General features: G+C 40.2%; 1 protein-coding gene and 1 long non-coding RNA gene across 18 annotated transcripts; one reads left to right on the top strand and one right to left on the bottom strand.

Moving 5' to 3' along the window:
• Positions 1 to 1,143: 1,143 nt before the first annotated feature.
• On the top strand, positions 1,144 to 24,634 carry PER2 (period circadian regulator 2). Of its 17 annotated transcripts, none has more exons than XM_083742042.1 (23): positions 1,144 to 1,479; positions 6,348 to 6,405; positions 8,325 to 8,750; positions 9,639 to 9,790; positions 10,352 to 10,473; positions 11,443 to 11,644; positions 12,576 to 12,627; positions 13,297 to 13,433; positions 13,530 to 13,608; positions 14,716 to 14,822; positions 15,683 to 15,836; positions 17,021 to 17,126; positions 17,913 to 18,047; positions 18,223 to 18,325; positions 18,600 to 18,756; positions 18,878 to 18,996; positions 19,494 to 19,694; positions 19,895 to 20,155; positions 20,831 to 21,675; positions 22,181 to 22,367; positions 22,467 to 22,656; positions 23,393 to 23,543; positions 23,855 to 24,634. In XM_083742042.1, the coding sequence occupies exons 3-23, from the start codon at positions 8,527 to 8,529 to the stop codon at positions 23,963 to 23,965; spliced, it is 3,795 nt and encodes a 1,264-aa protein (XP_083598168.1). In that variant the 5' UTR covers positions 1,144 to 1,479; positions 6,348 to 6,405; positions 8,325 to 8,526; the 3' UTR covers positions 23,966 to 24,634. The 17 variants fall into 17 exon arrangements, with proteins under 17 accessions (XP_083598168.1, XP_083598179.1, XP_083598175.1 ...); XM_083742053.1 differs by having other exon boundaries at positions 9,636 to 9,790; XM_083742049.1 differs by having other exon boundaries at positions 9,636 to 9,790; positions 19,491 to 19,694.
• On the bottom strand, positions 24,516 to 27,693 carry LOC310846113. Its single transcript, XR_014565133.1, has 2 exons — positions 26,396 to 27,693; positions 24,516 to 26,028 (listed from the first exon to the last, which is right to left on the bottom strand). It is a non-coding gene; the product is annotated as an uncharacterized lncRNA (long non-coding RNA).

Genomic DNA, 27,693 nt, shown 5'->3' with positions numbered 1-27,693 from the left:
TCTTCCATTTGGACTGTGACTTCTAGGCACAGGTCCAAGAGGTTTTATATTTTGTCCCACTTCCCCTGGGAAAACCCAGCTTGCCACTGTAGAAGAGGAGGAGTTTGGATTTGATATCCTGCTTTATCACTACTAGAAGGAGTCTCAAAGCGACTAACATTCTCCTTTCTCTTCCTCCCCCACTGTATCACAAAAAACGTCAACTTGCAGAAAACCCAATCGACAGTTGACAGTAAACAGTAGGACATGGACCAAATGGAAATGTAGAAAAGCCCAACATTTAATTGCTTGTCCTTCTGCAGACAGATGAGGACTTTGTTTCAACAGGCTTTGGGGAACTGACTGCTTTTACTGAAAGGGCTGGTGTCGTGCTTTTTATTGTAACTATTTGCATGGTTTTAACAGAATTAAATCTATCTGTCTATCTATAATCTACCAATGTTTAATTGCTTTTTCCTACATTTTTAGTGGTTTCTTCTTCTTCAGTGATCTTTAAGGTGCCTTGAGTCCCATCAGGGAACAAAAAGGGATATAAATTAATATATAATAACAACATACCACCCTACTGTGCTTTTTAATGTTTTTAATGTTTAAAGCAGTGGCGTCATGTGGGCTATTCAAATCAGGGCCACCCCACTGCTTATCAAAGGAACACCATCTGTCCTGTTTTCCTCGCACAGAAAGAAGGCAGACTCCCAGGGCCAGCCCAAGCTGCTCTTTCATGACACCCCAGATTTGCTGCTTCCTTGGGGTAGCTTCTCCTGCAGGCCCAACGACAGGGCCGGCCCTGCAGAAGCCTTCCCACCCCGCTAACCCTCCAGACACGTGGGAAAAACGTCCTCCTATGCCTAGGGGGCAATTCAGGACGCCGGTCGGCTGGCCGTCCCCTTCCCCGGGCTCCTCCGGGAAGCCGCCCCTTCCTTAGCTGAAGCGAGCCGGAGAAGGCTAGCAGCGCCGCACCGAGAAACAACATCGCTCCACCCGCCGCCGCTTCAACTAGCCCACTTGCCGAAGAAACATGGAGTCACACGTGAGGCTTATGCAACTCGAGTGGCGTCCGCCGCGGCCAATAGAGGCTCCCCGAGCGGCGGCGCGGCCCACCCGGTATGCAGATATGGCTTCGCCTCAGCCAATCCCCGCCCGCCCGAGCGGGCTCCCTCAGGCACGGTCACGTTTCTGACGGTATGAAGCCCGGAGTTTGCCGGGCTGTGAGGGGGCCGCTTCCCGAGGAAGGAAGGAAGAGGCGGCGGCGACTGAGCCGCTGAGGGGAGAAACGAGGGAAGGGGTGGGCGAAGGAAGGACTGCCGGCCGCTCCCGTCCTTCTCCTCCGCCCCGTTTCCCGCCCCCGCGGAGCCCTTTCGAGGCAGGCAGCGTCACTCGTTGTATAACCGGCGGCTTCCGCCAAGCGGGTCCGCCGCTCCTCGCGCCCGCCGCCACCCCCGGGGCTGGAGCGCGGGGGGCGCGGGAGCCTCGGTCAGGGTAAGCAAGCGGCGCTGGTGGTGATTGCGGGGCGGGGAGGCCTGGCCTTTTCCCTCCCGTCACACCCCCTTCCTGAAGGAGGAAAGGGGCGGCGGGACGGGGCAGCGCCGGTGGAGCCGAGGCTGCTTTTGTGCGCGGGAGAAAATGCCTGGGTTGGTTTGGTTTCGTGGGTGTGGGGTCTCCTGCCTATCTATCGGTGGGATGGAGGGGCTTAACTAATCTGAACCAGGAGGAGGAGGAGGAGGTTCCCACGTTTCCTCTTATTCTGAGGCGTTTCGTTGTGTGGCATTGGGGCTCGTCTTTCTTTCCTCTTTTTTAAATGGGATTCAAGGAAACGAGGTGCATGGGCATGAAAAGCGGCGGTATGAAGCACAGCAAGTAATGTAGCTGCGTGGCTTTTGCGACCCCCGGTGAAGGCGTGGGGGGGGGCGGCGGCAGCCGAAGGACACGTGGGGATCGGGATGCAGCGGAAGTTTTTAAGAAGTGGCCTCGCGCGTGCCTGGGTTGTGTAAGTGTGCTACTAATAATAAGGCTGCACTCCTCCTGAAATGCACGCACCGGAGCGATCCCCTTGGAGTGACAACTGGAATAAAATATTTGGGGGGGGGGCCGGTGAGCCCCGCCCCCCAAAGTCCATCACATGACGTGGTGCGCGAACAGCATTTGAATGACTATGCCCATCAACTTGTGGAGGGGGCGGCCCCGTGAAATATTTTATGGGGGGCGAAGGCCCCTTGGAGTTCGTTCCCATGGGGGGTTGTAAGTGACTGGCACTACCGGATCGCTTAGGCCACCGCTGGGTCACTGGGCTGCTTTCCGTGTGTCAGTCGTGGCCAGACTCTGCATAGGCTCCGTTGAAGGCAGTACTACACGCTTTGCACGTTTGCGGGGGGGGGACGGGGAGGCGAGCTGTCAGGTAAGCTGCGCTGGGGTTGCCAGGGTGGCTTTCTCTAATCCTTTGAGCCTAGCGTTAGATGGTAGGTTAGAATAATGGTTTACACTTAATGCTTCACTTGCGCTTTCAGCGAGACATGATGTGTTTTTAATTCTAGGTGCTGTAAACTTTTCCCGTTGGCTGGTTGCATGCCTTGTTAATTTTGTTCGCCCCCTCCCTCCCCACCCTGCCTCCCAAGTTCATTGCAGAATGATGTGATGTAACTGAGATTAGTTGTGTCTTTAGCAACAAGTCCCTAGGTTTATGATTGATTATGCAAATGTTTGCTGATGCTGAATGGCTATCATTTTAGATAGTGGTTAAATTGGTCTGGATTTTTAATAGTTTTGTAGATTACAAAAGTGATACAGTATTTCGTCTTTTAGTACTCCCCTGGTAAATTCAGAGTAGTACACCTGTTATATTCCTAGATAGTGTATGGGCAGCATAAGTAAATGGGCATTGTTGAGAAGGAATGGCAAGTTACATCTTTTTTATCTCAAAAGACTTTATAATTTTGCTTTTTTAAACTAGTTTGGATAGTAAACTTTCATGTCACTCTAATCTTTAAAATATTAAAACATCCTGATACTAGTAGATGTGCAGCTGTATAGTACTTCAAGAAATACTGCATTGAGTAATTCTCATTGGTTTGGGATTTCAGAATGTTATTTGCAAGGAAAACACCTGCTGCAGCCTTTCCCAGTGATGTAAAATACGTTTAAGAACTTGTACTGTAGTCTAATCCTATACAGAAGTAACTTTCACTTTATTGATAAGGGTTTTCCCCTAGTAGATATGCATAATATTGTAGCGCTAATGGATACATCATTTATAGCAGTTGATAGGTAGAGTTGAGATTAGTAGTTGAAACAAGGTGAGAAGTTTTTATCAGAAGTGATAATTCAAGTTTCTGCTGTGTTCCTTTAAGCAGGCGTGCTGTTTGTGTGCCTCTGACACAGTCATTTATGTAACTGTACTTGTGGCCTGGAATTACAAGAAAGAACCTTGCTGTTTTTTATGAAACACAGGAGTGGAATTTTGAAAGCTCTTTAGTAGTAGAAAGACAAACGTGGAACTGGAAACTTTTAGTCAGCTCTAGTACAAAATGGGGAGCAAATGATGGGCATTTGGGCTGAACAAAACTTATTCTGTTTAAGACTAGATGATATTTTCAACAACTTCAGTAAACTTGTATGACATCTTATCTATTTTTGTTGGCAATTCTTCTGTTCCTTTCTCCCAGTGCTCTTATTTTTTCCCTACCCCCTATACTTTGGGATTCATATATCCTGAATCTAAAAGAGCCAATCGTGTCATGCTCTGCAATAGAGGTTCTCAGGCTGTCATCTACGAGGTCCATTCAAGTGGCCCATGGCAAGGTGGCAGAGTACTTGAGAATATCTGTACTTGGCCCTGCACTTGATTTATTTTTTCTGATGATGGAATTGAAGCTGTTCTGACCAGGCTTGGATTTTCATACAGGCTAACAAGGCCCTGGCCTGAGGCTTGTGGTTTTCATAATAAACCACTGGTGCAGTCTACTATTTCCCCCCCCCCCTATTGATTTCCCATTAAAAGCCTGCTAGTTAGAGGTCTTTTTCAGTTGCCTGACTTAGGATTCATGATTTTTTTTTTGTAATTCAGAGCTGATTTTAACAATGATGTTGGTTCTGAAAGGTGGGGAAAGTTACTTTATCTTTGCTTCCCCAATTGTCAGAAGATAGCGAACCATAAGAGGACCCGGATTTTTTAAATGAAAACCTTGGTCAAATGCTGTTTGAAAGTCCATGACTAGAATGTCTGCCAAATAATTCCCATCCACATTCTTGTTGACACTGGCAAAGAACTGAAAAGTTTGGTGAAGCAAACTTCACCAAAGTTTATGTGTATATATAATCTTTAAGCTAATTTGCCTGTCGTTTCCAAGACATTCTGTCTTGTGACTTTCTAATTCTTAGTTTTGTTGCCAAGTCTGAGAATTTCATCTATTGTCACTGTTTCACTCTGCTCTTCAGATACCATTCCTGAAATAATGACTTTGAATTGTATCTCATGATTTTAGTAACAAATATAGCTTACTCATAGCTGAGTCAGTGAAAACTTAAGCTATTATGTAAACGCATGGCACATACCTATGACAGACTGGTTTTCATTGCCAAAAAGGCCTAGTTACTAAGTAACATAGCAACAAGCCAGTTAATTCTTATAGTATCTGTAGTGAGAATCTGGAGGTGGTTATGAGATGGAAAGATGTGTCTGCTGTTGAAGACTATTGGCAAACTGTGAGTGCAGTTCTGTTTACCAGCATTTGCTGACCTGGTTCCCCCCAGATATTTTGGATTACAACTCAATTCAGCCCCAGCTAGTAAAGTTGTGCATGAGTTGTAGTACAAAACATCTGGAGGGGTCCAGGTTGGCAAAAGCTGCCATACCCACTTACCTGGAGGGAAAGCTCTTTTGAACTCAATGGGACCTATTTCTGAGCAAACATGCACGGCTTTGCACTGTTAATGATGGTTATAATGAACAGTACAGTGGTACCTCAGGTTAAGTACTTAATTCATTCCGGAGGTCCGTACCTAACCTAAAACTGTTCTTAACCTGAAGCACCACTTTAGCTAATGGGGCCTCCTGCGCCGCCAGAGCACGATTTCTGTTCTCATCCTGAAGCAAAGTTATTAACCTGAGGTAATATTTCTAGGTTAGCGGAGTCTGTAACCTGAAGCGTATGTAACCTGAAGCGTATGTAACCTGAGGTACCACTGTACAGTGGAACCTCGTGTTACATACCGTCCTCATTACAAATACTTCAGGTTACTAGCTCCACTAACCCGGAAATAGATGCTTCCGGTTGCGAACTTTGCCCCGGGATGCGAGTGGAAGTTGCATGCTGGCGGTGTGGCAGGAATGGGAGGTGCCACTAGCGAAAGTGCGCCTCGTGTTCAGAACTGTTTCGGGTTACAAACGGACCTCCGGAACGAATTAAGTTCTTAACCGGTGGTACCATTGTACCTGGTAGGGATGCAACCTTTGTTCTTAGGTATAACTGGGGGCAATTTAACAGATCTGTTACATCTTCACTTTATTTCTTTTGAGGAATGCAAATAAAAATGGTGGAACCATTTGAAGTTTAGAAAAGTTTAGTTTTTCTTGATTAAGCAAGAAATTAGAATATTAACTTGTATTAAATGCTTGATGTTGCAAACCTGAGTAGGAGACTTGGATTTTCAGAAGAGAGGTGCTTGGTCAGTTCCTACAAGAGGTATGAATGCCTCTATAAAAAAAAAGTGGCATGTTAAAATATTAGCCATGCCTGAATGTACCATGATCACTCTTCTTCCTAAAAAACAAATGTTGATGCATTAATTTCTAATATGCATCTTCCTTATTTACCAGTAAATCCCTGCCCCAGTAACTGGAACAAATATGGTTATGTTGTAAGGCTTGGCTGGAGACAGTGTGTTATTTCTGAGTTTTAGCTGGAAACATGTAGTGGTCAGCACTTTTCTAGTATAAGGTGCTGGTTAGTTGTCAATTTCATAGTTGGACTGTGGTGTTAAGAAAGCAAATGTGCTGCATATAATGGTCCATATTTTATTTGAATTGTACTGTGGGAGTGATTGAAAATAAATAAATCTACACCTGTTACTATAACAGAAAGTCGTCAACAGATTTACCACATCTATCAGCCAATCACCCATTCCCACCACCCTTCTGAGTAATACCCCTCCCCACCCTCCCTATATATAAGGGTCTGGTGACTTCTGTTTCAGTGTATCTGAAGAAGTGTGCATGCACAGAAAAGCTCATACCAATAACAAACTTAGTTGGTCTCTAAGGTTCTACTGGAAGGATTTTTTTTTTGAAAGTTTGTTTGGATTTTTTCATTGCAAAAACTGCCAATTTACAACTGTCTTTGTTAATGCTACAGGTGCGACTTCTGCTCTCTTCGAAAGAACCGTTTGACTGACTCGAAGCCCGTGAAAAAGGTGTGTCCCCTAAAGCAGCTGCTTGGTATGCTTTCAATCTTTAAAATCCTTAATTCTTAATTTACTATAATAAGAACACACCCACACCCCTCAGACATATATCTGATACCTTGGTGACTGAGTAGTTTAGTGGAATTTACATCCTCTTAAAGTATGCTTAGGAATTAGTCTAAATGTTTTGAATTTTTTGTTTAATGAAAAAGTTTTCATGTATTGTAAATTTTTTCTGATTTCTTTGTTTTATCTTTTTGGAAACCGCTTTGATTTTTTTTTACGATCAAGTGGTGTATAAATTTTATTAAATAAATAAAATAATTTTAAAAAATTGCTAGTGTGTGTGTTTTGGGGGGAATAAGTACTTTCCCTTGTAAATACCACACTGGTCTTAAAATGCTATCTGCTCTTGAGCTCTGATTAATTCTATATCTGTTAGAAACTATTTTATAGTGTAATTTTTTTTGGATTTCATGGGTACTTCTGTATAAAACTAGTTTAAGTTGTAATGCCTTTTCCCCCTTCTCATACCTTTTGTTCCAGAGTTATTAAAAAATACATCAAGAGGTTGCTTGAAAAATCCACTTGTCAGTGAAAAATCTAATTGGAAACTATGAAGGTCTAAGGACAATCAGATCTTGTTGCTCTTTTGTAAATGAAAGGCTAAATAGTTATTTGTTACAGGGTTGGCATAACTGACCATCTTTGGCATTTATGTGCTTCCAAAATATTTGTAGAGAACATCATTGGGGGGGATTCCAGGTATTTCTCTTATATTTTATAGTTCTAGAGGTGTCCGGATCCTAATGGCTGAGAATTAACATTAGAAGAGGAAGAAACAAGGTTTAAGTGTTCTGGACCTAGGTTGTGCTTTTTGATGCTAGCTGGGAGGGACCATGATGTATGGTACATTTATGCCAACCTTTCTTTTTAAAATATAAGGTAAAGCATGACAGTTGTCTTTCATGATGTGATCCCAGTAGCTGACCATATCTCTCAATATAGATTTATGGCTCTGCAAATACTTATATCCAATTATTTGCTTATTCCCTCTTGTTACTTGCTGCTATTTGGTTCAAGGCTGTTTCTTGGTGTAAGAGGAATAGTACAGTAAGTTTCATAATAGAAAGTATCCAAGTATGGCTAGCAGTAGTAATGTAGTTTAAAAAGGTAAAGGACTCCTGACAGTTAAGTCCAGTCGCGAACAACTCTGGGGTTGCGGCGCTCATCTCGCTTTACTGGCCGAGGGAGCCAGCGTACAACTTCCAGGTCATGTGGCCAGCATGACTAAGCCGCTTCTGGTGATACCAGAGCAGTGCACAGAAATGCCGTTTACCTTCCCGCCGGAGCAGTACCTATTTATCTACTTGCACTTTGACGTGCTTTCGAACTGCAAGGTTGGCAGGAGTTTAGCTTGTAGTTGGCATGTAGTTTAGCAGTGCCCATAAAGTGCAATTCCTCTTTCAACCAAAAGCAAATTATCTTGCATGCATCTCTAGATAATTGGGAAGAAGAGTGTTGCATGTTTGTGAAAGCTTGGGTCAAGATGTAAAATGTCTAGAAAATTCAGTTAGGGTATATAAACCTTTGGTTCATCAGGGTTATATTAAGTCTCCTAAATGAGACTAGCTCTGAAAGCCCTTTTGGACAATTTCTCTAACCTTCCATCATTTATATAGAAATGGTGAGCCAGAAAATCTAAAGTGATGTGACCATATGACCTGCAACAATATACTAATTTTGTTAATACAACCAGAATATTAACACATTTTTTCACAATTAATATTTATGGGGTTAGATGCAAACTATGTTGTATACATTTAAGATCTGCTGATTTAAGTGGTACCAAAGTGTGACTAACTTCATCTAGATTCAGCCAGTAGTTCTTTGCATGCTCATTCAACAAATGTTTTTCTTCCTCCTAGGTGAACTCAGATGTAAAATTTGAAAATGCTGAATACAGATAACAAAGATGGCTTAAAATATATCAGAACTGTACAGCAGCTTATGCTAAGTACAGGTGTTCTGTTCTATAACGGAGGAGCTGGATTCTGAACTATATGAAACAATTTGAACTCTTTGAAAATATTTTATAACAGTCATTGACCCTGAAGTTCTTTGCTCAAAATGAGTGACTATTTGGAAATGGCAAATGCAGAAAACATGGATATTCAAATGAAGAATGAACAGAATTTGGAAGCCCTTCAGGAAGATATTGAAATGAATGGTGGATCCAGTGCAAATGATGCAAGTGAAAATTACTCCAGTGGGCATGATTCACATAGCAATGAGGGTGAAGAAAATGGGAAAGAAGCAACTATGATTATGGAATCTTTAGACTGCTATAAAAGGTAATGATGCTACATAGTATTTTTGGTTGTATGAATGAATTAGAGAGAGAGAGAGAATGTATATGTAACTTGCACTAATGTAGCTACAAAATCATCCAATATGGTGCCTTGGATATGCCCCACTCATCAGTCATTTATATGGAGATACTGAGAGTGTTGGTGGTTTTTAAGTCCTAACTTGAAATGTAACATGCTCACATCTTATGAGGGGGTTCGGTTCCAAGGGTAAAGTGTATATGCAAAAGTCACCTATAGCTGGGCTGCCACGAACAGTGAAGAGGGACCAGAGTCAGCATGCTGAACAGAAAGCAAGGCCAGAGTTTGAATGTTCTTTTCACTCTGTGTCCTCTTGGGTTACTAGGCACCAAAAGAACTTTTAAGCTCCCTACCTTGCTTCTCAGGCAAGGCCTGCTTGATGTGCTGGCTCTGGGACCAGCAGGGATGCTGTCATGAGATCTCACAGGAAGTCAGACTGACCTGTGAAATCCCACGAGGGCATCCCTACTACATTAAGAATAGGGCTTCTGCTACTAGTATTGTGTTGCACTAACAGCTGCTGCAGTTGGATCTCACCCATTGAAATAAAGAGACCTAAATTAGTCTTGTCCATTAATTCCATTGGGTCTTCTCTCAAGTAATCTCTTTTATATTAAATAACAGTAAATTAAGAATGATCATACCACACATCTTTTAGATCCTTATATGAACAAACACTCCATGTAAGGAAGAAATAATTATAAATCTCAATAGTCTTAAGAGCAATGTATACCCAGTCTGCATCCAGTTAATCATTTTGCTCTCTTAAGTAATAAACATTAAGAACTTGGGCTTTGCAGAATACAAAGCTACATTTAAACCAGAATTGTTTTTGTTCATGTTGTCTAGCAGCGAACTACCATCTAAATCTAAAACCCAGAAGGAACTAATAAAAACATTGCAGGAATTAAAACGGCATCTTCCTCCTGATAAAAGGATCAAAGGCAAACCTAGTATCCTGGCAACTCTGAAGTATGCACTTGGAAGCATTAAGCAAGTTAGAGGTAACTATATCAGACCTTTCTGCTGAATCAGTGAAATTTAAACCTCATTGTTGAACTACAGTAGGAAACAGCAAGAGAGATTCTGAATTAATAACTGTGTCTCTTGGTATGCTGGTTGGATTCCTGGAACATTTCATTTGTCTTAACCTTCCTCTTCTTGGTCCTTACTTTCTTCAGCTAAAACACTAGGGTGGGACTTGTTTGATATCTATTCAGTATGAACATGTATTGCAGATGAACAGTGTGAAAGCATTGCAGAGTAAAAATTTCAAATTAACTGCTCTAAAACATGATACCACTTGCATGTTTAGACACACACTCTCTCTCTCTTGCCTTACCTGCCACCTGAGAGCTGGTGTCATAACCCAAGGTGGGGGAGGGGATTACCATCTACCTGCTTAGCAACCTGAAGTTATATAGAAGAGGTTGTCTTTTCTTAATGTTTGTTTAAGCCTCTGGAAACCATGATGGTAGGATTCATATTCCTGAGCTACTTTTCTGTTCTAATTAGACTACCATGTAAACAGTGTTATTCAAAATATAAACTTTGTTCTCCTGTAGCCAATGAAGAATATTACCAGTTGTTGATGACTAATGAAAGCTATCCATGTGGCCTTGATGTATTGTCCTATACTGTGGAAGATGTTGAAAACATTACTACAGAATACATCATGAAGAATGCAGTGAGTATCCTTGCCCATGAACACATGTGCAAATGATTTTTTAAAAGACTGAACTGGGAGTTGCAGAAATTCACGGTTGTTAATAATCACAGATTCTATATTTCTAAATCGAATAACAGCATACACTGTGTTACGTCACAGATAGTGTGGTGTGGCGGTTAAAGTGTTAAACCTGGTCTATGAAATGTAGGTTCAAATTCCCTCTTGCCTGTGAAGATCACTGATGACCCCAGGGCAGCCTGTCTTCTACACACAGTTTGTGTGAGGTTACATTGGGGGGAGCAACCCAGATCCCCATGCTGCTTTCAGTTTTTGGGAGGAAAGGCAGGATAACATTGTAGGAAATGAAAAATAAAGTCTAGGAAACCACTGCCTTCCAAGGTAAAGCATACATCTTGTCACATTGTGAACAGAGAATGATCTTGGTCTAGTTTCAGTGATATAGGGGATCTCTGTGAATTTCCATCTTGCAGTATTTTGAAGCCTTTTGAGTGCTTCCAGAGGAAATTCAATAGCATTAGAAAAACACTTGGGGCTAATTAGACTCAACATTCATAATTGTGTAACTATGGTTAAGAGTCAAGAGTAAGCCATTGGAACCTATTCTTTCTAAGTAAATGGGAAGTCTGTCGCAGATAAGTGCAAAGGCAATCTGCAAGAAGGAGAAGAGGCAAAGAAGATTGTATTGATGACTGCTTGGAGTACTCCACACAATCTTATATGGAGTTACTCTTCTGGTGTGGCATCTAAGAAAATATGCTTTAGATTACAACTGCCACATTTTTGTTAAAAAATCATTGATAAATATGCAGGTAAATACTAATACTCTTAACAAGAAAAAATGTAAAACCTACGATGTCTCATTACTTTAGAATATTTGTAACACAAAACTTCTGTTTAACATTTTCCCTGACTAAACTAGTTTTGACTTACTATGTATTGGGTGCTTTATTGTCTGTTTTTTTTAAGGATATGTTTGCTGTAGCTGTTTCTTTGGCTACTGGGAAAATTCTGTACATCTCCGATCAGGCTGCCTCTATTCTCCACTGTAAGAAAGATGTATTTAAAAATGCCAAATTTGTGGAGTTTCTGGCACCTCAGGATGTCAGTGTGTTCTACAGCTCTACTACTCCATACAGATTGCCATCCTGGACTATTTGCAATGGAGTTGGTAAGTGTGTTTAAATTGTTGCCTCCCCCCCCCCCCCGCCACTGCTCATCTGCATTTGAGCCATTAGGATATGTCTTTGCTTAATTGCAGTTTCTTTGGTGTTTTGCTCTTTTTAATTGGCACAGTCATTTGTAGCTGTTAGATACAAATATTTTATATTCTGATCTGTTTTGTCTCATTTCATCTGGCTAATAGGATGATTAAGCACTGTACTTACATGCTCCAGAGAGGTCACTGTGTATGCCTGTTGCTGCAAAATCAACAAGGAGCCTTGTGGTGCCTTAAAAACAATATGAAAAAAATTATTGTGGCAGAAGCTTTCATGGGTCTGAGCTTACTTCATTGAGTTGTTTGTCTGACAAGGTGGACTCTGTGTGAGGAAAGCTTTTGTTACAGTAAGTGTATTAGTTTTTAAGCTCCCAGAAGAATTTTTGTTGGTTTTGTGCATACTTCCGTTCAATTCTTTGGCAAAACTAGACTTTACTTTTGATATTATTCCAGTCCCTTCACTGGAACGTCATACAGTTAATGTGAATATAGTCTGTCCAGCTTTTAAAACTGTATTGTTCAGAATAGAACAACAACCTTCATGCCGTTACTTCCCAGTCTTCTGATGCCCTGAGAGATAGCAACTTTGATAAGGGAGGAGCTTCCAAATTTTAAAATATGAATTTTCTCTTATAGCTTTGAAAACCTATTTTAACAACTACATCTAGTATTAGATAAATTAGTTTGGTGCAAACACAATGTAGAGTTCTCTTAACTGCACTAAAATAACAAGAAGAAAGGCACCTTTCTCTGCCAGTTACTCTGTGTTTGCATTGTTTTCAGCTGAGTAATTACAGGGGACATCTTTCTGACTTTCAGAGTATACACTTCTTTCTGTTACTGTAGATTATAAAGTCATTTTCATACTTTTATATTTTTATAGAGTCTACCACCCAGGAGTGCATGGAGGAAAAGTCTTTTTTCTGCCGCATCAGGTGAGGCAAAATTTTAAGTCAGCGTGGGGACTAACAGATGTTTTGCTTCAATCTATTTATGTTCATTGGTATGTGGCTTAGCCGATTTACAAAGATGAATTCCAGAATCCTCACTAAAAGCTGGATAGACCTTACAGTTTAAGATGTCACCACAAAAAGCAGTTTCTAGGCTGTTGCATATTCAGTAGTGGCAAGTGAGGTGGTGCAGGTGGGCTCTATTGCTCTCCCGGCTTCCCAACACAGTGGGTTGCTTACCAAGACCCACGTCTCTCTCCCCATAACTTACCCCTCCCCTTCTTCCCCTCAGTAAGCGACTGTAACTCCTGTGTTGGGAAACCAGGAGAACAGCAATAGAGTCCCACCTGGCCGCTACTGTACATATTGCTTCTCACATAATAAGGCCTAATGGCCCTTGCACATAGGTGGTCATGGAAAACGGGAGGTTGGCCTTTTTCCTTTCCTTGCACTTCCTAGAGTGTCACCTTGGAGAGTCTCTTGATTTTTCACCGGTGATTTTTCAGAGGATGCTTTAGTAAGAAGGAGGGTTTAAGAGTCCCCATATGTGCATAGTCCAAAGCCCATCACTTAGATTCACCTACCAAATACCTTCTTCTGCTTGGGGGCTATGCAAACTATAAGAACTCAACTGTTGTTTCTTTTAATTTTTAGTGCAGGGAAAGAGGAGCATACTAGTGAGATCTGCTACCACCCATTTCGTATGACTCCATACCTTATCAAAGTACAAGATGAAGATGATCAGCTTTGTTGTGTGTTGCTTGCAGAAAAGGTCCACTCTGGTTATGAAGGTAATAATACAGCAGTTATTTTTGTGCTTGAAATAAAGCATCTTGTTCATATAAATGCTCTAGTTCTACAAACCTTGTCCTTTTTTTCCCTTTCAGCACCCAGAATTCCTTCTAATAAAAGGATATTTACAACTACACACACCCCAAGTTGTTTGTTCCAAGATGTAGATGAAAGGTGAACTACTAAAACTATGATATGCATGGTTGTGTCTTTAGCCGTAGTATTGACTAAAATGCAAAAATAGGTAGGAAATATTGATGTGTGACTATAGTGAAATGTCCTCGGTGGGATACCTTTGCAGTTGTTTAAATAATGAGGATATTAAAAAATAATAATAGCTCTTAGTGAATCTAATTGTGAATTTGATCCATGTTTGACCCGTATTGCATTAGGGACAGGAGAGGTCTTTCTGATGCCCATTTTCTTGAAATGTTCTTCAAAACAGTGATGGAATGCATTTCTAGATGACCTCTTAGCTCCTTTTTTCTTTATTTACTCATACTGAAATTGTATAACTTAATCTTATTTTGATACCTTGTTCTATGTAGGAAAAGGGGGAAGATGGTCACTATAGCAGCTTGCTGGGTAGGACAGAGCTACTACGCCATCTTCCCAGTAGGTGGGTCACTCTTGTTTACCAGGAGGGAGAAAGGTGAGGTAGGGAAAAGGTTGCTGTGGTGTAAATCTACTGGCATAGTCAATCTGGTGCTTCTGATGGTGCATTTTCACCATGCCAACCCCCCCACTACCTCACCCGCTACTGATAAGCAGCTGCAACCCACCTGCCAGGAAGTTGGCATACTGAATCCACCCCACCCTGCTTCTGTTTTGTATTGTATCTTTTTGTCTGCACTATAAGTCCCCTAGAATCTTGCTTTGTTCTAGCATCAGTGTGTTACTGTGCTGACCTCCCTGCCATCTCACCTGCCCCCCCCCCCCCGATAAGCAAGAGAGACTCTCCTGCCATGAAGCCAATGTAGTAGCTCTGCCCCACCTGGCGAACCACTCTGGTTTATCACAGGTGACCACAACTGCTAGAGTTACTAGACTTTTTGGAGGTTGCATGCTTCGTAATTGCCTCTTACGTCCTGACAATTAGCACAGAAAAGAGTGTCGTAAATGCTACACAATAATATTTAGGTTCCGCTTATTGGTTTGCAGAACTAAACCTGATACAAGTCCAAACATTCTGTTTTTATTTCAACAAAGTCTGTAAATGAACTAAAGGCTGTGTTTAAATGTATTTTGCTTCATGATTATTTAACCTTTTGTTGTTGTTAGAGCGGTGCCTTTGTTGGGATACTTGCCTCAGGACTTAATTGGAACTCCTGTCTTAGTACATCTTCATCCAAGTGACAGACCTTTAATGATAGCAATTCACAAAAAAAGTAGGTGACTCCTTTTGCATAGTGTGTTTTTCATGAAGGTTGGGGGCAATAAAAGATGAGGGATCCTCATATAGTTTTTGGTAACTTTTAATCAGTTCATTGCTCTTCCGATTATTAGATCATAAAAACATACACACAGTATTTATTGTAGACTCAAGAATCATTAGCTAGATCATACAGTAGTACCTTGGTTTAAGAACAACTTAGTTTATGAACAACTTGGATTAAGAATGCAAACCCAGAAGGAGGTGTTTTGGTTTGTGAACTTTGCATTGGAAGCAGAACATGTTTTGCTTCCTGTTGAGTGTGTGTAAATTGAGCCCCTTGCTGCTATGGGAAAGCACACCTTGGTTTAAGAACGCTTTAGTTTAAGAACAGACTTCTGGAATGGATTAAGTTCGTAAGCCAAGGTACCACTGTATTAAATTAGGAGTAATATGTCATCAGTGCACCCATATCTTTTGTTTGAATTTTTTTATTGTTTTAGGTTGTCCATGGGTCTCCCATCCAGGTCTACATCTGCTTAGTTCTGAAACTTTTATAACATCTGGTGTTTTCAGATTATTCACTGACTCTTATACACCCACAGCCCCATTTGATTCCATGTTGATGTTAAGACCACCACAAATTCCTCTACCCCACTCAGAAATAGATAAGATTAATAATTAGGGAATAGAGTAATTCTTAGCTGTAAATTTTCAGTAGTCTTCAGTTCTCAAGCACATTTAATTTTGATACCTTTATTTAAATGTTTCAATGTGAAATCTTGAGAATTACAAATGCTTGGATCATTTAAAATGAGAAATTGTGAATATTTCTACAATAAAGCTGAAATTTGAATCAATTTTTTTTTGTTACAGTTCTACAGTGCGGTGGACAGCCATTTGATTATTCACCAATCAGGTTCTGCACCAGAAATGGTGAATACATAACTCTGGATACTAGCTGGTCCAGTTTCATTAATCCCTGGAGTCGAAAGATTTCTTTTATAATTGGAAGACACAAAGTTAGAACGTAAGTGGTAATAAAAATGAAGGTTCTTCTGTCATGAATTATTTGAGATTGGTCTCTTAAATACTGAAAAGAATAATGTGGAAACCCGATTTCCACAACTACCTGAATAGCAAGAACCTATTGGAAATGCTGCCCACCCCCCCAAAAAAAATCTTTAAGAGCTGATCTACACATCTTCAGAAACAGATTCCATTATATAACCAGAAATTATGGGAATGGCTTTTTAAAAGTAAATAACAGGTGCGGAGTGCCCATTCTGGATCAAGATGCTGGCAGATATAAGGGAGACTTTAACCCTTCCCCCCCACTCCAAGTCCAGACCTGATCTGAGGTGGATGGGCTCATGTGCTATTTGCATTGAAGAAACACTTCTATTGGTGTTAATGGGCACCTTTCTTCAAGTACAAAATAGCAAGTGCAGAGGACCTGATCCAGATTGGGGGACAACAGATTAAATCCTCTATTAATGCCCCTCCCCACTTCACGACAGGGTCCAAATCCAGTTCAGGCTCCTGCACCTGCTTTTATTTTTAAGAGTTATTCATGCAGTTGCAGAATGGCAGTGTGCCAATTAAATGGTTGAAACATCTGCTGCCCCTATGATGTGGATATTTCACAACTCTTGGAAAACCTTTCTGCTAACAGTTGCTGGCTTTCATATTAGTAGTAGCAAGAACCACCTCTATTCAATGTAGAACATTAATGCAATAATAATTGCTATACATTATGGCCACTGCTCAAAAATGCTTTACCAGTGATAATTGGATAATATCTGACTACATTTGGGATAGTTCTAGTGTTTTTGCTTCTGTGTATTTAGTACTGGTAATTATGGAGACGTTTGTCAAATGTGTGGAGCATGCAAAGTTCACACATAAGAAAATGGAATCTATTTGCAACCATATTTTGGAACATAGATTTGTTGAGGGGGGAGGGTATACATAAAAATTGCTCTTTTAAATATGTGCTATAAAGTAAATGCTTTTAACAAGAAACTTATAAGTGCTACAGATCTTTCCAATCTTGTCAAGAATTACTTCAGAATGAAGAAGTCATGTTTGGAGTGAGTAAGCCTGAATATTTTATTAGTTTAAAAGTTTGTAGATGCAATAGAAAAACAAGGGCTGATATAACTGAAACAAATGCATTTGTCACATTCTAGATATTATTAATGATTTTTACAGTGGTCCCTTGAATGAAGATGTGTTTACACCTCAGTGCGCAGAAGAAAAAATCCTTCACCCTAGCATCCAAGAAATTACAGAGCAAATATATCGGTTATTATTACAGGTACACTTTCCTTACTGTGTTTTAAATCTAAATTTACTTAAACCTCTGAGGTCTCCTCTCTAGAAGACTGTTATAAGGTGAAATGTTCGTAATTTTTTGTCCCAAAGTAATGTAGGCTTACAAAGTATTTAGATACTTGTTCTTAGAATTCTGACCTAGAAATTAACATTGGGTTTCTTTTCTCAGTTATTTAAGAAATTTATCATTACTTCAGCCACTGCAGTATTATTCACTTCAGTAGTTCTATTGACTGTAGGTTTATGGACAAGAAGGCTCAGGCGATACTAAAACTGGACTGCTCACCTTGAAATTAGTGGGATTACATCACCTTAAACTAGAACAACTGGGGTTTTATGGGTATGCTGACTCAATTTTTGCCCCATTTCTGTTCTGGAGCATGGACTTGCTGATAGTACTTGCATTTTCCCAGGTGTGTCGTGCCACCTATGCTGCGGGTGATTTGCAAAATGACATTCATTCTCTTAACTAGAATGTTGGCTTATCCTGTTATCCTGTTTTATCATGAAAATATATCCCTGCGATCATTGTCTGCCTATACAGGAGGTTGTGTCTGTGAAGATGCAGGTTCTAGGTGCAATTCTAAAATTATTTCTTGAATATGAGGAAAAACTTACCGACTTTCTTGATAGCTTGCTTGATTCTTGAACTGCTTGATTGCTTGGTTGATTCTTACTAGTTACAGTATGCAGTATATTTGCAGTATATAGACTCCAGCTAGTCATTTTCTTTTCTGTTGAAAATGTGTGTGTATATATTTATATTTAGCCTGTACATAACAGTGGCTCTAGTGGCTATGGAAGTTTGGGAAGCAATGGATCACATGAGCACCTAATGAGTGTGGCTTCATCCAGTGACAGCAATGGGAACAATAATGAAGATACCCAGAGGATACCCAAGCCTGTAAGATTTTCATTATATTATCTTAATAGATTCAGTCTAATGGGAAATTAACCCTGGGGTTTTTTCTAACAGAAGTCTAATACCTTCTTCATTCACCCCAATCAGCAATTACCGTGTATGGCTTACTGTAAGTTTTTTCAGTAACTCGTTTGTTTGTTTTAAATCTTCACTCTAGAACTCTTCTCAAGGTATTTGTAAAGATGGACGTGAGGCCAAAAATAAAGAGCATGTCTTCGTCAATTCCAGATCAAAGCTTGAAAGTGAGAAGAAATATGCAGGTATGATAGCCAAGTTAATCTGGAATCAGATTTTGGAATAACTCCAATAGTTTAGCTTTAACCAGGAATACCTTGTCCACAATGTGTGGTCAAGTGCACACAACCAAGCCCTGTTTGTAGTTGTCATTTTGCACAAACAGCTTTGCTGTAGACTGGACACTCTCACATGCTCATACTTAAAGCCCCCACCTATGTTCCCAGGAGTGCATTCAGCAGCTCCCTGGCTTTTGAAAGGTCCATATATAAACATTCTTGGGATGTTTCTGTTACACAGTGAAATCCAGTGACCACGTGGAAAGTGCTACTCAGCCAGCAGAAAATGATGCTGTTGGAATGGCTTGTCAGAGGAGTTTGGCTGCAGAAGAACTGGCTTGGGGAGAGCAACCTGTTTATTCATATCAGCAGATCAGCTGTTTAGACAGTGTTATCAGGTGAACAACATACCACTCCACTAAAGCAATGGCTATATGGAACTGACAACTTTATTTCTAAGAATATCAGGGTGTGTGTTTTTAACCAAGGGTTTCTGGGGTTTTTTGCTTTGACTTGTAGGTATTTGGAAAGCTGCAGTGCAGGTGATGCAGTGAAGAAATCACAGCCTTCCTCAAACGCTGCTTCACTGAATTCTGATATGCTTAGAGAGAAAAGGCATGACATTAAAACACCCACAGGTATTTACTGTTAACCATATTTGTAATGCAATCCTATGCATGTTTATTCAGAAGTAAGTCCCACTCAGTGGTGGCTGGTGTCTGCTGGGATTGATGGGATGGAAGGCATGGAGACCAACAGCAGGTGGCACCAGAGCCAATGACAGGCACAGTCATCCCCTGACTGGTTGTAAACAAGTAAGAAGACAGGCAGGTGGGGGCTGGCTGAGGGCAGACTGAGCTTGGTGGAGCAGTGCCCCATTTGCCTAACAGACCAGCCTCTGCTGCTTCCACTAATAATGCACTGTATAAAAACTTGTCAGTCAGTATCACTTGTCATGTTAAGTAGGGGTGGGAACTGTGTTTGACTCCTCAAAGTAATTTAGTTAGACCTGAGTTGTATTCTTCACTTGCTGTCACATTTATTTTGTCTTGAGAAACTTACATTTATACATTTCTTGTTCTTTCCTTTGTGTGTGTGTATATCTCTGTGTTGTTATGTGTTGGTATTTGAGAAGAAAGTGTGCTGTCAAAATCCCACATAGGCCCTACGGAGTTGGAGATACCTGAGAAATCGAATGCTTCTGCTGTTGTTGGTGCTCACTTAACTTCTTTAACTTTGCCTGGCAAGCCAGAGAGCGTTGTATCTTTAACCAGTCAGTGCAGCTACAGCAGCACCATAGTTCATGTTGGAGACAAAAAAACACAGCCTGAACTAGGTACAGTACTGCTTTACAGTTTCTAAGAGGAATATAGACTTTTATAAATCGGATTTTAAGAATGACTATGTGCTCTCTTTTATGTAGAAGTGAACCATGGGAAGACAGATCATGCGAATTTGGAAGAACAAGTTCTGATTAGATGAAAATGAGATCAACATTTCACTTTGTTTCCCCTAAATGTTTTTGTTTGTTTTTAGAAATAATAGAAGATGGTCCCAGTGGAACAGAACCCATGGAGAGTCAGCTTATTGCTCCACAATCTACCACTACTCAAAAGAATCAAGAAAAAGAGTCATTTAAGAAATTAGGGCTTACAAAGGAAGTCCTTGCAGTGCATACACAAAAAGAAGAGCAGAGCTTTCTGACCAAATGTAAAGAAATCAAAAGGTTCCATATTTTTCAATATAATTGCAGTTACTACTTTCAAGAAAGACCCAAAGGACATCCTGGTAACCGTGGTACGACTGTCTTTGCTTATAGCCTCATAACACCATCTGAATGAAAGAAACCCATTGTCATGTTGCAAATGTGCATAGGCAGTTTAGGGTGCTTAGTTAAGTTCAGTTTTACTATCGGTTGCTCCAGAAACTCAATATGCAACCTTAGAAGTATTAAGCAGGTGGATGTGGGATTAAACTCACATCATCAGTGATGCATAGTTTTCCCCTTCTCCATGATTTAAAGAGGACATGATTTGCTACTGTATGCAAAAGAATTAAGGTAATTTCTTTCCTTAACATACATGTTGGGGAGCAAGGCTCACTGGGTACAGTGAGGCTTACTTCTGAGCAAGCATGCATAGGATTGTGCTATTCTTCTAGCTTAGAGGTTTGCCATAACGTGTGGAACACAGGATTAATGAGATGGCGGAAGAGACATGATTTGTGTTAGGGCTCCCCACAGCTTAGAACTCATTTAAATACCAGTTCAGCCCTGGTAACTGTGAAGAAAAGAATGTCTCTCTAAATGTGTGCATAGTGTCTCTCGTCTGCTTATAAGCAGTAGCCAGTTTCCACGTATCTAGAATTTACAGGAAATAGCTTTTTGGTCCAAAGATGTGCTTGAGTATTGATGTCAACCTTTTTAAAAGTTAGATGCATTTTGTTGAATAGCTTTTCTGCCTTTCTCTCCAGGTGTTCATGGACCACGACATGGCTCTGGAGTAGATCAGTCTTGGAAGAAAAATGGGAAGAACAGGAAATCTAAGCCAAAACGACAGAAGCCACACAATTCTTCAGACAGCACAACTTCTGGTACCAAACCTCCACACAGGTTTCCCCGGCTTGTCCCAAATAGCACAGCCTGGTCTCCGTCAGATACTTCTCAAGCAAGTTATCCAGGAATGCCTTTTCCTACAGTTATGTCTACATACCCACTTCCAGTTTTTCCACCAACAGGAACTGTGCCACCAGGTCCTGAAGCGCCTCTTTCTGCTTTCAGTGAATCGCAGGACTCGGGAAATCCCTGTCACTTGCCATTATCACAGTTTCCCAACCCTCTGATGACTCCAGTGGTAGCACTTGTACTCCCCAACTACATGTATCCTCCAATGAACAATGGGATCCCCCAAGCACTTTATCCTGATCCACCTAGCTTTCCTGCTCAGCCTTCTTTCTCTTCCCAAGCAGTGTTTACAGCACAGCCTCCATTCACTGCCTCAAACACATTCCCACCTCAACCGTTCCACTATAATCCACTGGCAGGGAGTGAAAAGACCACTGTTGTAGAATCTCGAAATGAGCAATCCCGTTCATGCACTCCACAGTCTCCTGGCCCACAAGGTCAAGCCTCACCACCATTGTTCCAGTCCAGGTGCAGTTCTCCTCTACAGTTGAACCTTCTGCAATTAGAAGAAATGCCCAAAGTGGCTGAAAGTGGCGCTGCTGGTACACTAGGAAGCCATGGAACTTTAACTGATGGAGGGGTGACGAGCAAACCCATGAGCTCAGATGACTGCAACAGAAAAGCATCTTCCCCTGTAAGCATTGTCTGTAACTTTCTGGGAAATATCTGTCTGGAAAAAGCCAACATTTTTATCTAATTATGCACATGGAGAGCTCTTTCAATAAGCTCAATTTTTAAACAATTCCATTTTAAAACAATTTCAAATTGTGGATGTTCCTTGGGAAGATTTGTACTAGTTAATATTAGAGTTCTTAAATTTATGTGTTGCCCAATGTAAAGAATATCTTGGGCATTTTACAGTACAGACAAGAATATATAATGCAAAATAATTTAAAGCTTTTAAAAAACACTAATAAACAACAAACCATAATAAAACAGCCAACTATAAATGAATCTCAAGCTCTTGTTTTATCCTGTGAGCCATCCTGAGACCTGTGGATATAAGGTTGTATACAAATGTAATACATCATCATCCTCTTGTTGCATAATCTTAGATTAGGAACTGGAGTTATGAACAACAAAAAATACCTTTTGAATTGACAGTTTGTTTTTTGTGGTTTTGTTCTTTCATTGTTCAGGTTGGATCGCCAATGGAAGTTCAAAATAGCGATGCCTTCTCTGTATCTAGTGATTTACTTGATATTTTACTCCAGGAAGATGCAAGTTCAGGCACTGGGTCTGCTTTGTCAGGAAGTGGTGTTTCAGCAGCTGCTGAGTCCTTAGGTTCAGTTTCAAATGGATGCGGCATGTCAGGCAGTGGAACAGGTAACATCATGTGTGCGGTTAAGAATTCGTGAGGCTATTTCAATGAAAAATCTGTTCTCCATAATTAAAAGCACACCTTTTTTATTGTTGTTTCTGAAGGAAGTAGTGAAACAAGTCATACCAGCAAATATTTTGGGAGCATTGACTCATCAGAAAACAATCAGAAAACAAAGGAATCCGAACTGGAAGAAAATGAGCAGTTCATTAAATATGTCCTCCAGGATCCCATCTGGCGGCTGATGGCAAACACAGATGACACTGTTATGATGACTTACCAGATACCCTCCCGGTAATTCAACGTTAGTTCAGACTTGAAGCAGCTTGCACTGTGAACTGCCACTTCAAGTAGATGTATACTTGAAACAGCACTAAAAAAATTCATTTCTCAGAACTTCTTTCTGTTGCCTCTTTCCTCCAATTTAACCAACTTAATTAAAAAGTAGAAATATAATATACAGAAATATAATAAAATAGGAAAACCATCCTCTTTACAATGAAGTGAGTTAGTGTCAATTTCAAATGCCAATAATGTGTGTGTGTATATATATATATATATATATATATATATATTTGCTTTCGTATATATATATATATATATATATATATATATATATATGTGTGTGTGTGTATATATATATATATATATATATATATATATATATATATATACTACTCTAGAAACTGTAGCTCTGTAATGGAAATAGGGGTCTCCTAACAACTCTCCGCAGTCTTAACAAACTACAGCTCCCAGGATTCTTTTGGGGAAGCTACAACTGTTAAAGTGGTATGATAGTGCTTTAAATGTCTAGTACAGATGTGGCCTTAGCAAATGTGCTAAAGATGATCTCCTAGTTCCCTCAACTTAATTTACCTTCTCAGACAAAATGGAATTTGGCATTTGGATGCTTGGCATAATACCTGCAATGGCAGGAAGCCTGAGCTCCAGAATAATCAACTATTTATAAAGTCTGCATGTTCGAGTAGTTGAAGACCTGAAAGGGGTTTGTCTGTATATTTTACTTCAGAAACTTAGAAACTGTTTTAGAAGACGACAAACTGAAACTGAAACAAATGCAGAAGTTCCAGCCAAAATTTACGGAGGAGCAAAAGAGAGAGCTACTTGAAGTGCATCCATGGATTCAGAAGGGTGGACTACCGGGGGCTGTTACTAATTCGGTATGTTTCAATGGCTATTTCTTCTTTCAGTATAAAAGCATTAACTTCTATTTGAGACTTAAGAGTACTCAAATCACAGAGTTGGAGCACTCAGAACCATATTTGCAGTGTAACCCTAACCATGTTTTTGCAGAATCAAGTGGCATTGTATTTAATTGGGTTTACTCCCAGGTTTGTGTGCACAAAATTTCAGACATAGTATGGGAGACGCTTTTGAAATTCATGCTGTTGGGTATTTCTAGTAACATGTCAAACTACAAGATACCACTGAGGAAAGAAATATGAGTTACTTTTTTCTTGTTTTTTTGAAGGAGTGTATTTATTGTGAAGAAAATGTTAACAGCAGACTGTATGCACAAGATGAAGAAGAAATCCATAAAATGGAGCTTAATGAAATGAATGAAGCCATTGGGGGGGAATAGCTCAACTACCCTGAACCAAGTCAACAGTGAAAATGTTTAATCCATGAAGATCCATTTTGAACATGATCTGCTTTATAACTATTGCAGTACATCATTAGATCTTCAGGGTTTTTAAGTTTGTTTCTTGTGAAATGGATCTAATTTTATATAAAGCAAATGGATTTTTTGTTCTAGAAAAAGGTCATTTGTGCTTAATCTCTTTGAGAGGCTGCATCCCTCAACCAGTCATTGCTGAAGAAGTATAATATCCATTATTTAAAACTATGGAGGATATACTCGGAGCCTGAATGGATACAGCAAAGAACTTCACAAAATATTGTGCCATCCTAAAAATTTATTTCAGACTGCTTTTTTCAGTGACACATAATTTAGAAATATATGGCATATTTTCTAGTTTTGAATGAATTTCAGGTTAGCGGATAAAATCATGCATGTTTCCCAAACCTAACTTCACCCAATCCCATCGATAGTCTAATACTTACTGTTGTTAAAAGCAACTCAAATAATTTCACCTTTCCAAGATATCAAGTAATTTGTTTAGCTTCTTTAAAAAAAAAGGTTGTATGCATGAAAAATCCCTGGCGGCCCGCCCACCCCACACCAGTGTTAAACCATTCCCATCCTATTTTTCAATTATCTTTGATCCAAAATTATAATAAATAATTTTTTTTGAAATATGCATCAGTGACTTGTTAAATGTTTTAATTGATGTTTGTTCCCACGAATTCCCATATTTTATCAGCCATCAGTAATTGTCAGTTCAGAAACAATCTTGTAGAGAATCATACAAAAAACTGCTAGTATCCAAAAAAACAAAATTACCCCTTGAAGGTTGGCGTTCTGAACCAAAGGAGCTATTTTCCCAAACGGGAGAAACTAATCTTAAGACTGATTTAGCTGGCATTATAATATTTCCATAATGAATAATAAGCTGGGAGTTGCAATGATTGCATATATTTAAATAAGAAGATAAGTTAAGTGAAGGAGTCCGCCACTGAGGAAACATGGCTCAACATGACCAGAACACATTTCAGCTTTTAATTGCCCATCCTCTTTGCCTTCTCAAACAGCTGGCACTCTTTTACCTGCTGGATTACAGGCAATCTCCTCTCCACTGGCCCAGTAGTCACTTTAACTATACTACATTGATTATATATCATTAGCATTGTGGCCTCTTGTGGTGTGGAGGATGGTAATAAAATCATATTAGAAAGCCATCTGTAACTGGAGCGTTAATGTACATCTGATATCCGTGACTGCATTCAGTTCATTTTCAAGCTTTTTTAGATTTATCACTTTTGTTATTTGTGCCCCTAAAGTTAACTTCCAAAGACTGAAGTGTTAGTACTGTATAGAAAATGCTGTTTGTTGCTGAATAGCAGAGCTGATTTCAGGAGTTAGTCACGGCATAAAAATCACTTTTATGTAACTAGGACTGCCTCTCTCCACTTGCACTGACCCAGACCCTGCATTTATCATGAGACCCTTCTTCATGTGCTCCCTCCTCTAGAGGTCTGGAAGGCGACAACACAAGAATGGGCCTTTTCTGTAATCGTTCCCCAGGGAGTTTGGCATAGCACCTTCATTACACATATTTAAGTGCCAGATGAAAACGTCCAGGCCTTGGGCTGATTAACATTCTATGGCCTTTTAAATGTATGGGGGGTTATTGCTTTGTTTTTCTTTTAATATGTAGTTCGTGTTCTCATTTTCATGTTGGGAACAGCCCTATAATCTTTGGATGAAGGGCAGTGTAAAAATTTAATAAGTAAAATCAAATAGACATAAATGTACATATGCATACTAATCTATCTGTCCAAGAATCTTGTCATGCCATGCTTGATACCAACATGTAAGAACTGTCAGACAAGATCTGGCCAGTGGTCCTCTGAGCCAAAGATACAGTCCGACAACTTTTTGTAACCTATGCTTTAGCAAAGAGAAGTCGTCTCAGGATAATCATGGGTTCATTTATTCCTGGGTGGCTGCTGTGATGATGGTGGCTGTTTCCAAGCTTTCCTGCTAAGTCAGAAGCTTGTAGGCATTTTTGAATGTGAGTCTGCCTTCCGCAATCAGCTAGCAATCAATGCGGGTGGCGCTGTGGGTTAAACCACAGAGCCTAGGACTTGCCAATCAGAAGGTCAGCGGTTCGAATCCCCGGGACGGGGTGAGCTCCCATCCCTGCTCCTGCCAACCTAGCAGTTCAAAAGCACGTCAAATACAAGTAGATAAATAGGTACTGCTCTGGCGGAAGGTAAACAGTGTTTCTGTGCGCTGCTCTGGTTTCGCCAGAAGCGGCTTAGTCATTCTGGCCACATGACCCAGAAGCTGTATGCCGGCTCCCTCAGCCAATAAAGCGAGATGAGCGCCACAACCCCAGAGTCGGTCACAACTGGCCCTAATGGTCAGGGGTCCCTTTACCTTTACTGCCTTCCGCAATCGGCTAGCAATCAACTTTATCTGAACCAATAAATTGTACATCTTAATTGTGAGTTGTATAAAATAAGGATGAAATCCAACGCAGCATTGGCAGGGCTTCTCCTTCCCTCATGTACCCCCAGAAACTGCTTGAGAGTGTTGGGGAACACTCAGGAGTATATTGGAGGGGATTACAGAGGGAAAAGAAACCATAAGTCCCATTGTACAAGCAGATTTCAAGAGGGCAGACATCACGGGGTACCCCAGGTATCTTGATTTTCAGCTTGCTTCTGTTGCTCTGGTGCCTTCTAATTTTTGTATTTCGGGAAAGAGGTAAATAATACTCGCTTTATCTGCAACCTTCTCTCAGAGCAACTTGTGGCATTATGTGCATGTAGCTATGAACCCTGCCTGATGTAGTTTTTCCTCATTGTAAACTAGGTAATTGAACTTATTAATGCTGCTCACACATCAACATATTGTGTATATCCTGTTGCACTTAAATTGGTCATTTTTAGCATAAAACGAGGAGGGCCATTTTGAGGAAATGAAGCTTTATCGAATGGCATGTACTTAAATTCTGATTCTGCAGTCACTTATGCACAGGCTTTACATGTAATTTTTAAATCACATGGAAAACTCTCAGTGCTTAAAAGTGTCAAAATTCAGAGTCTCATCTGATTAATTCCACACTCCACAGAACTTTGGGCTTGTGACTTTCTTCTTTTATAGCAGCCACCCAATGCATGGTGAAACTACTATGAGAGCTTCAAAAGCAGCCTTGTGAAATGGCATTGAGGGTATGTTTTAAAGCACTGGAGGTGGGAGTCTCACCACACCTGCCAAGTCCTCTCTGAAGCTTACTGGTGTGGCAAGTGTGGTTTAGTATTTAGTATAGGACTTATGGGTGTAAATTTATTTTTGTAGACATCTGCAACGTGTATGTGTGGTCATTTTCACGACGATTTTGAGAGGCCGGGGAGAAAAGTTGTTTAATCCTTTAATGGGTGGTTTCATAAAGATGTCTACATCGTTTTAAAACCTATTTTATTTACAGGAATAGTACTAAAATATTTTCCTATAAATTTTTAAAATTGCAAGCCTCTCTTTTTAGGCAAGATTCTGAAACCAGATTTGTTGTAGGTTATTTTAGCTTAAAAATACTTGGTCACTATGAGAGAACTTCATTACTGTGCAGGTTTTCCATCTTCAAACAATGTTTTCTGTCTACTGTGCAATATTGGTTTTTTGTCACGTGACTTATTTTTACTACATGCTTTGTAGAAAATTGGTAAATAAAGAATTTTTAT

Source organism: Podarcis gaigeae (assembly GCF_964106915.1).
Source record: "Podarcis gaigeae genome assembly, chromosome: 5".
Taxonomy (NCBI): Eukaryota; Metazoa; Chordata; class Lepidosauria; order Squamata; family Lacertidae; genus Podarcis; species Podarcis gaigeae.
This window is presented reverse-complemented; position numbering and strand designations above follow the sequence as displayed.

Bases quoted from the DNA above. Each gene is read 5' to 3' on its own strand.
- PER2 (XM_083742049.1), top strand. From the start codon at position 8,527: ATGAGTGACTATTTGGAAATGGCAAATGCAGAAAACATGGATATTCAA. The intron at 9,791-10,351 runs GTAACTATATCA...GTTCTCCTGTAG, and splicing joins AAGCATTAAGCAAGTTAGAG to CCAATGAAGAATATTACCAG. The intron at 20,156-20,830 runs GTACGACTGTCT...CTTTCTCTCCAG, and splicing joins AGGACATCCTGGTAACCGTG to GTGTTCATGGACCACGACAT.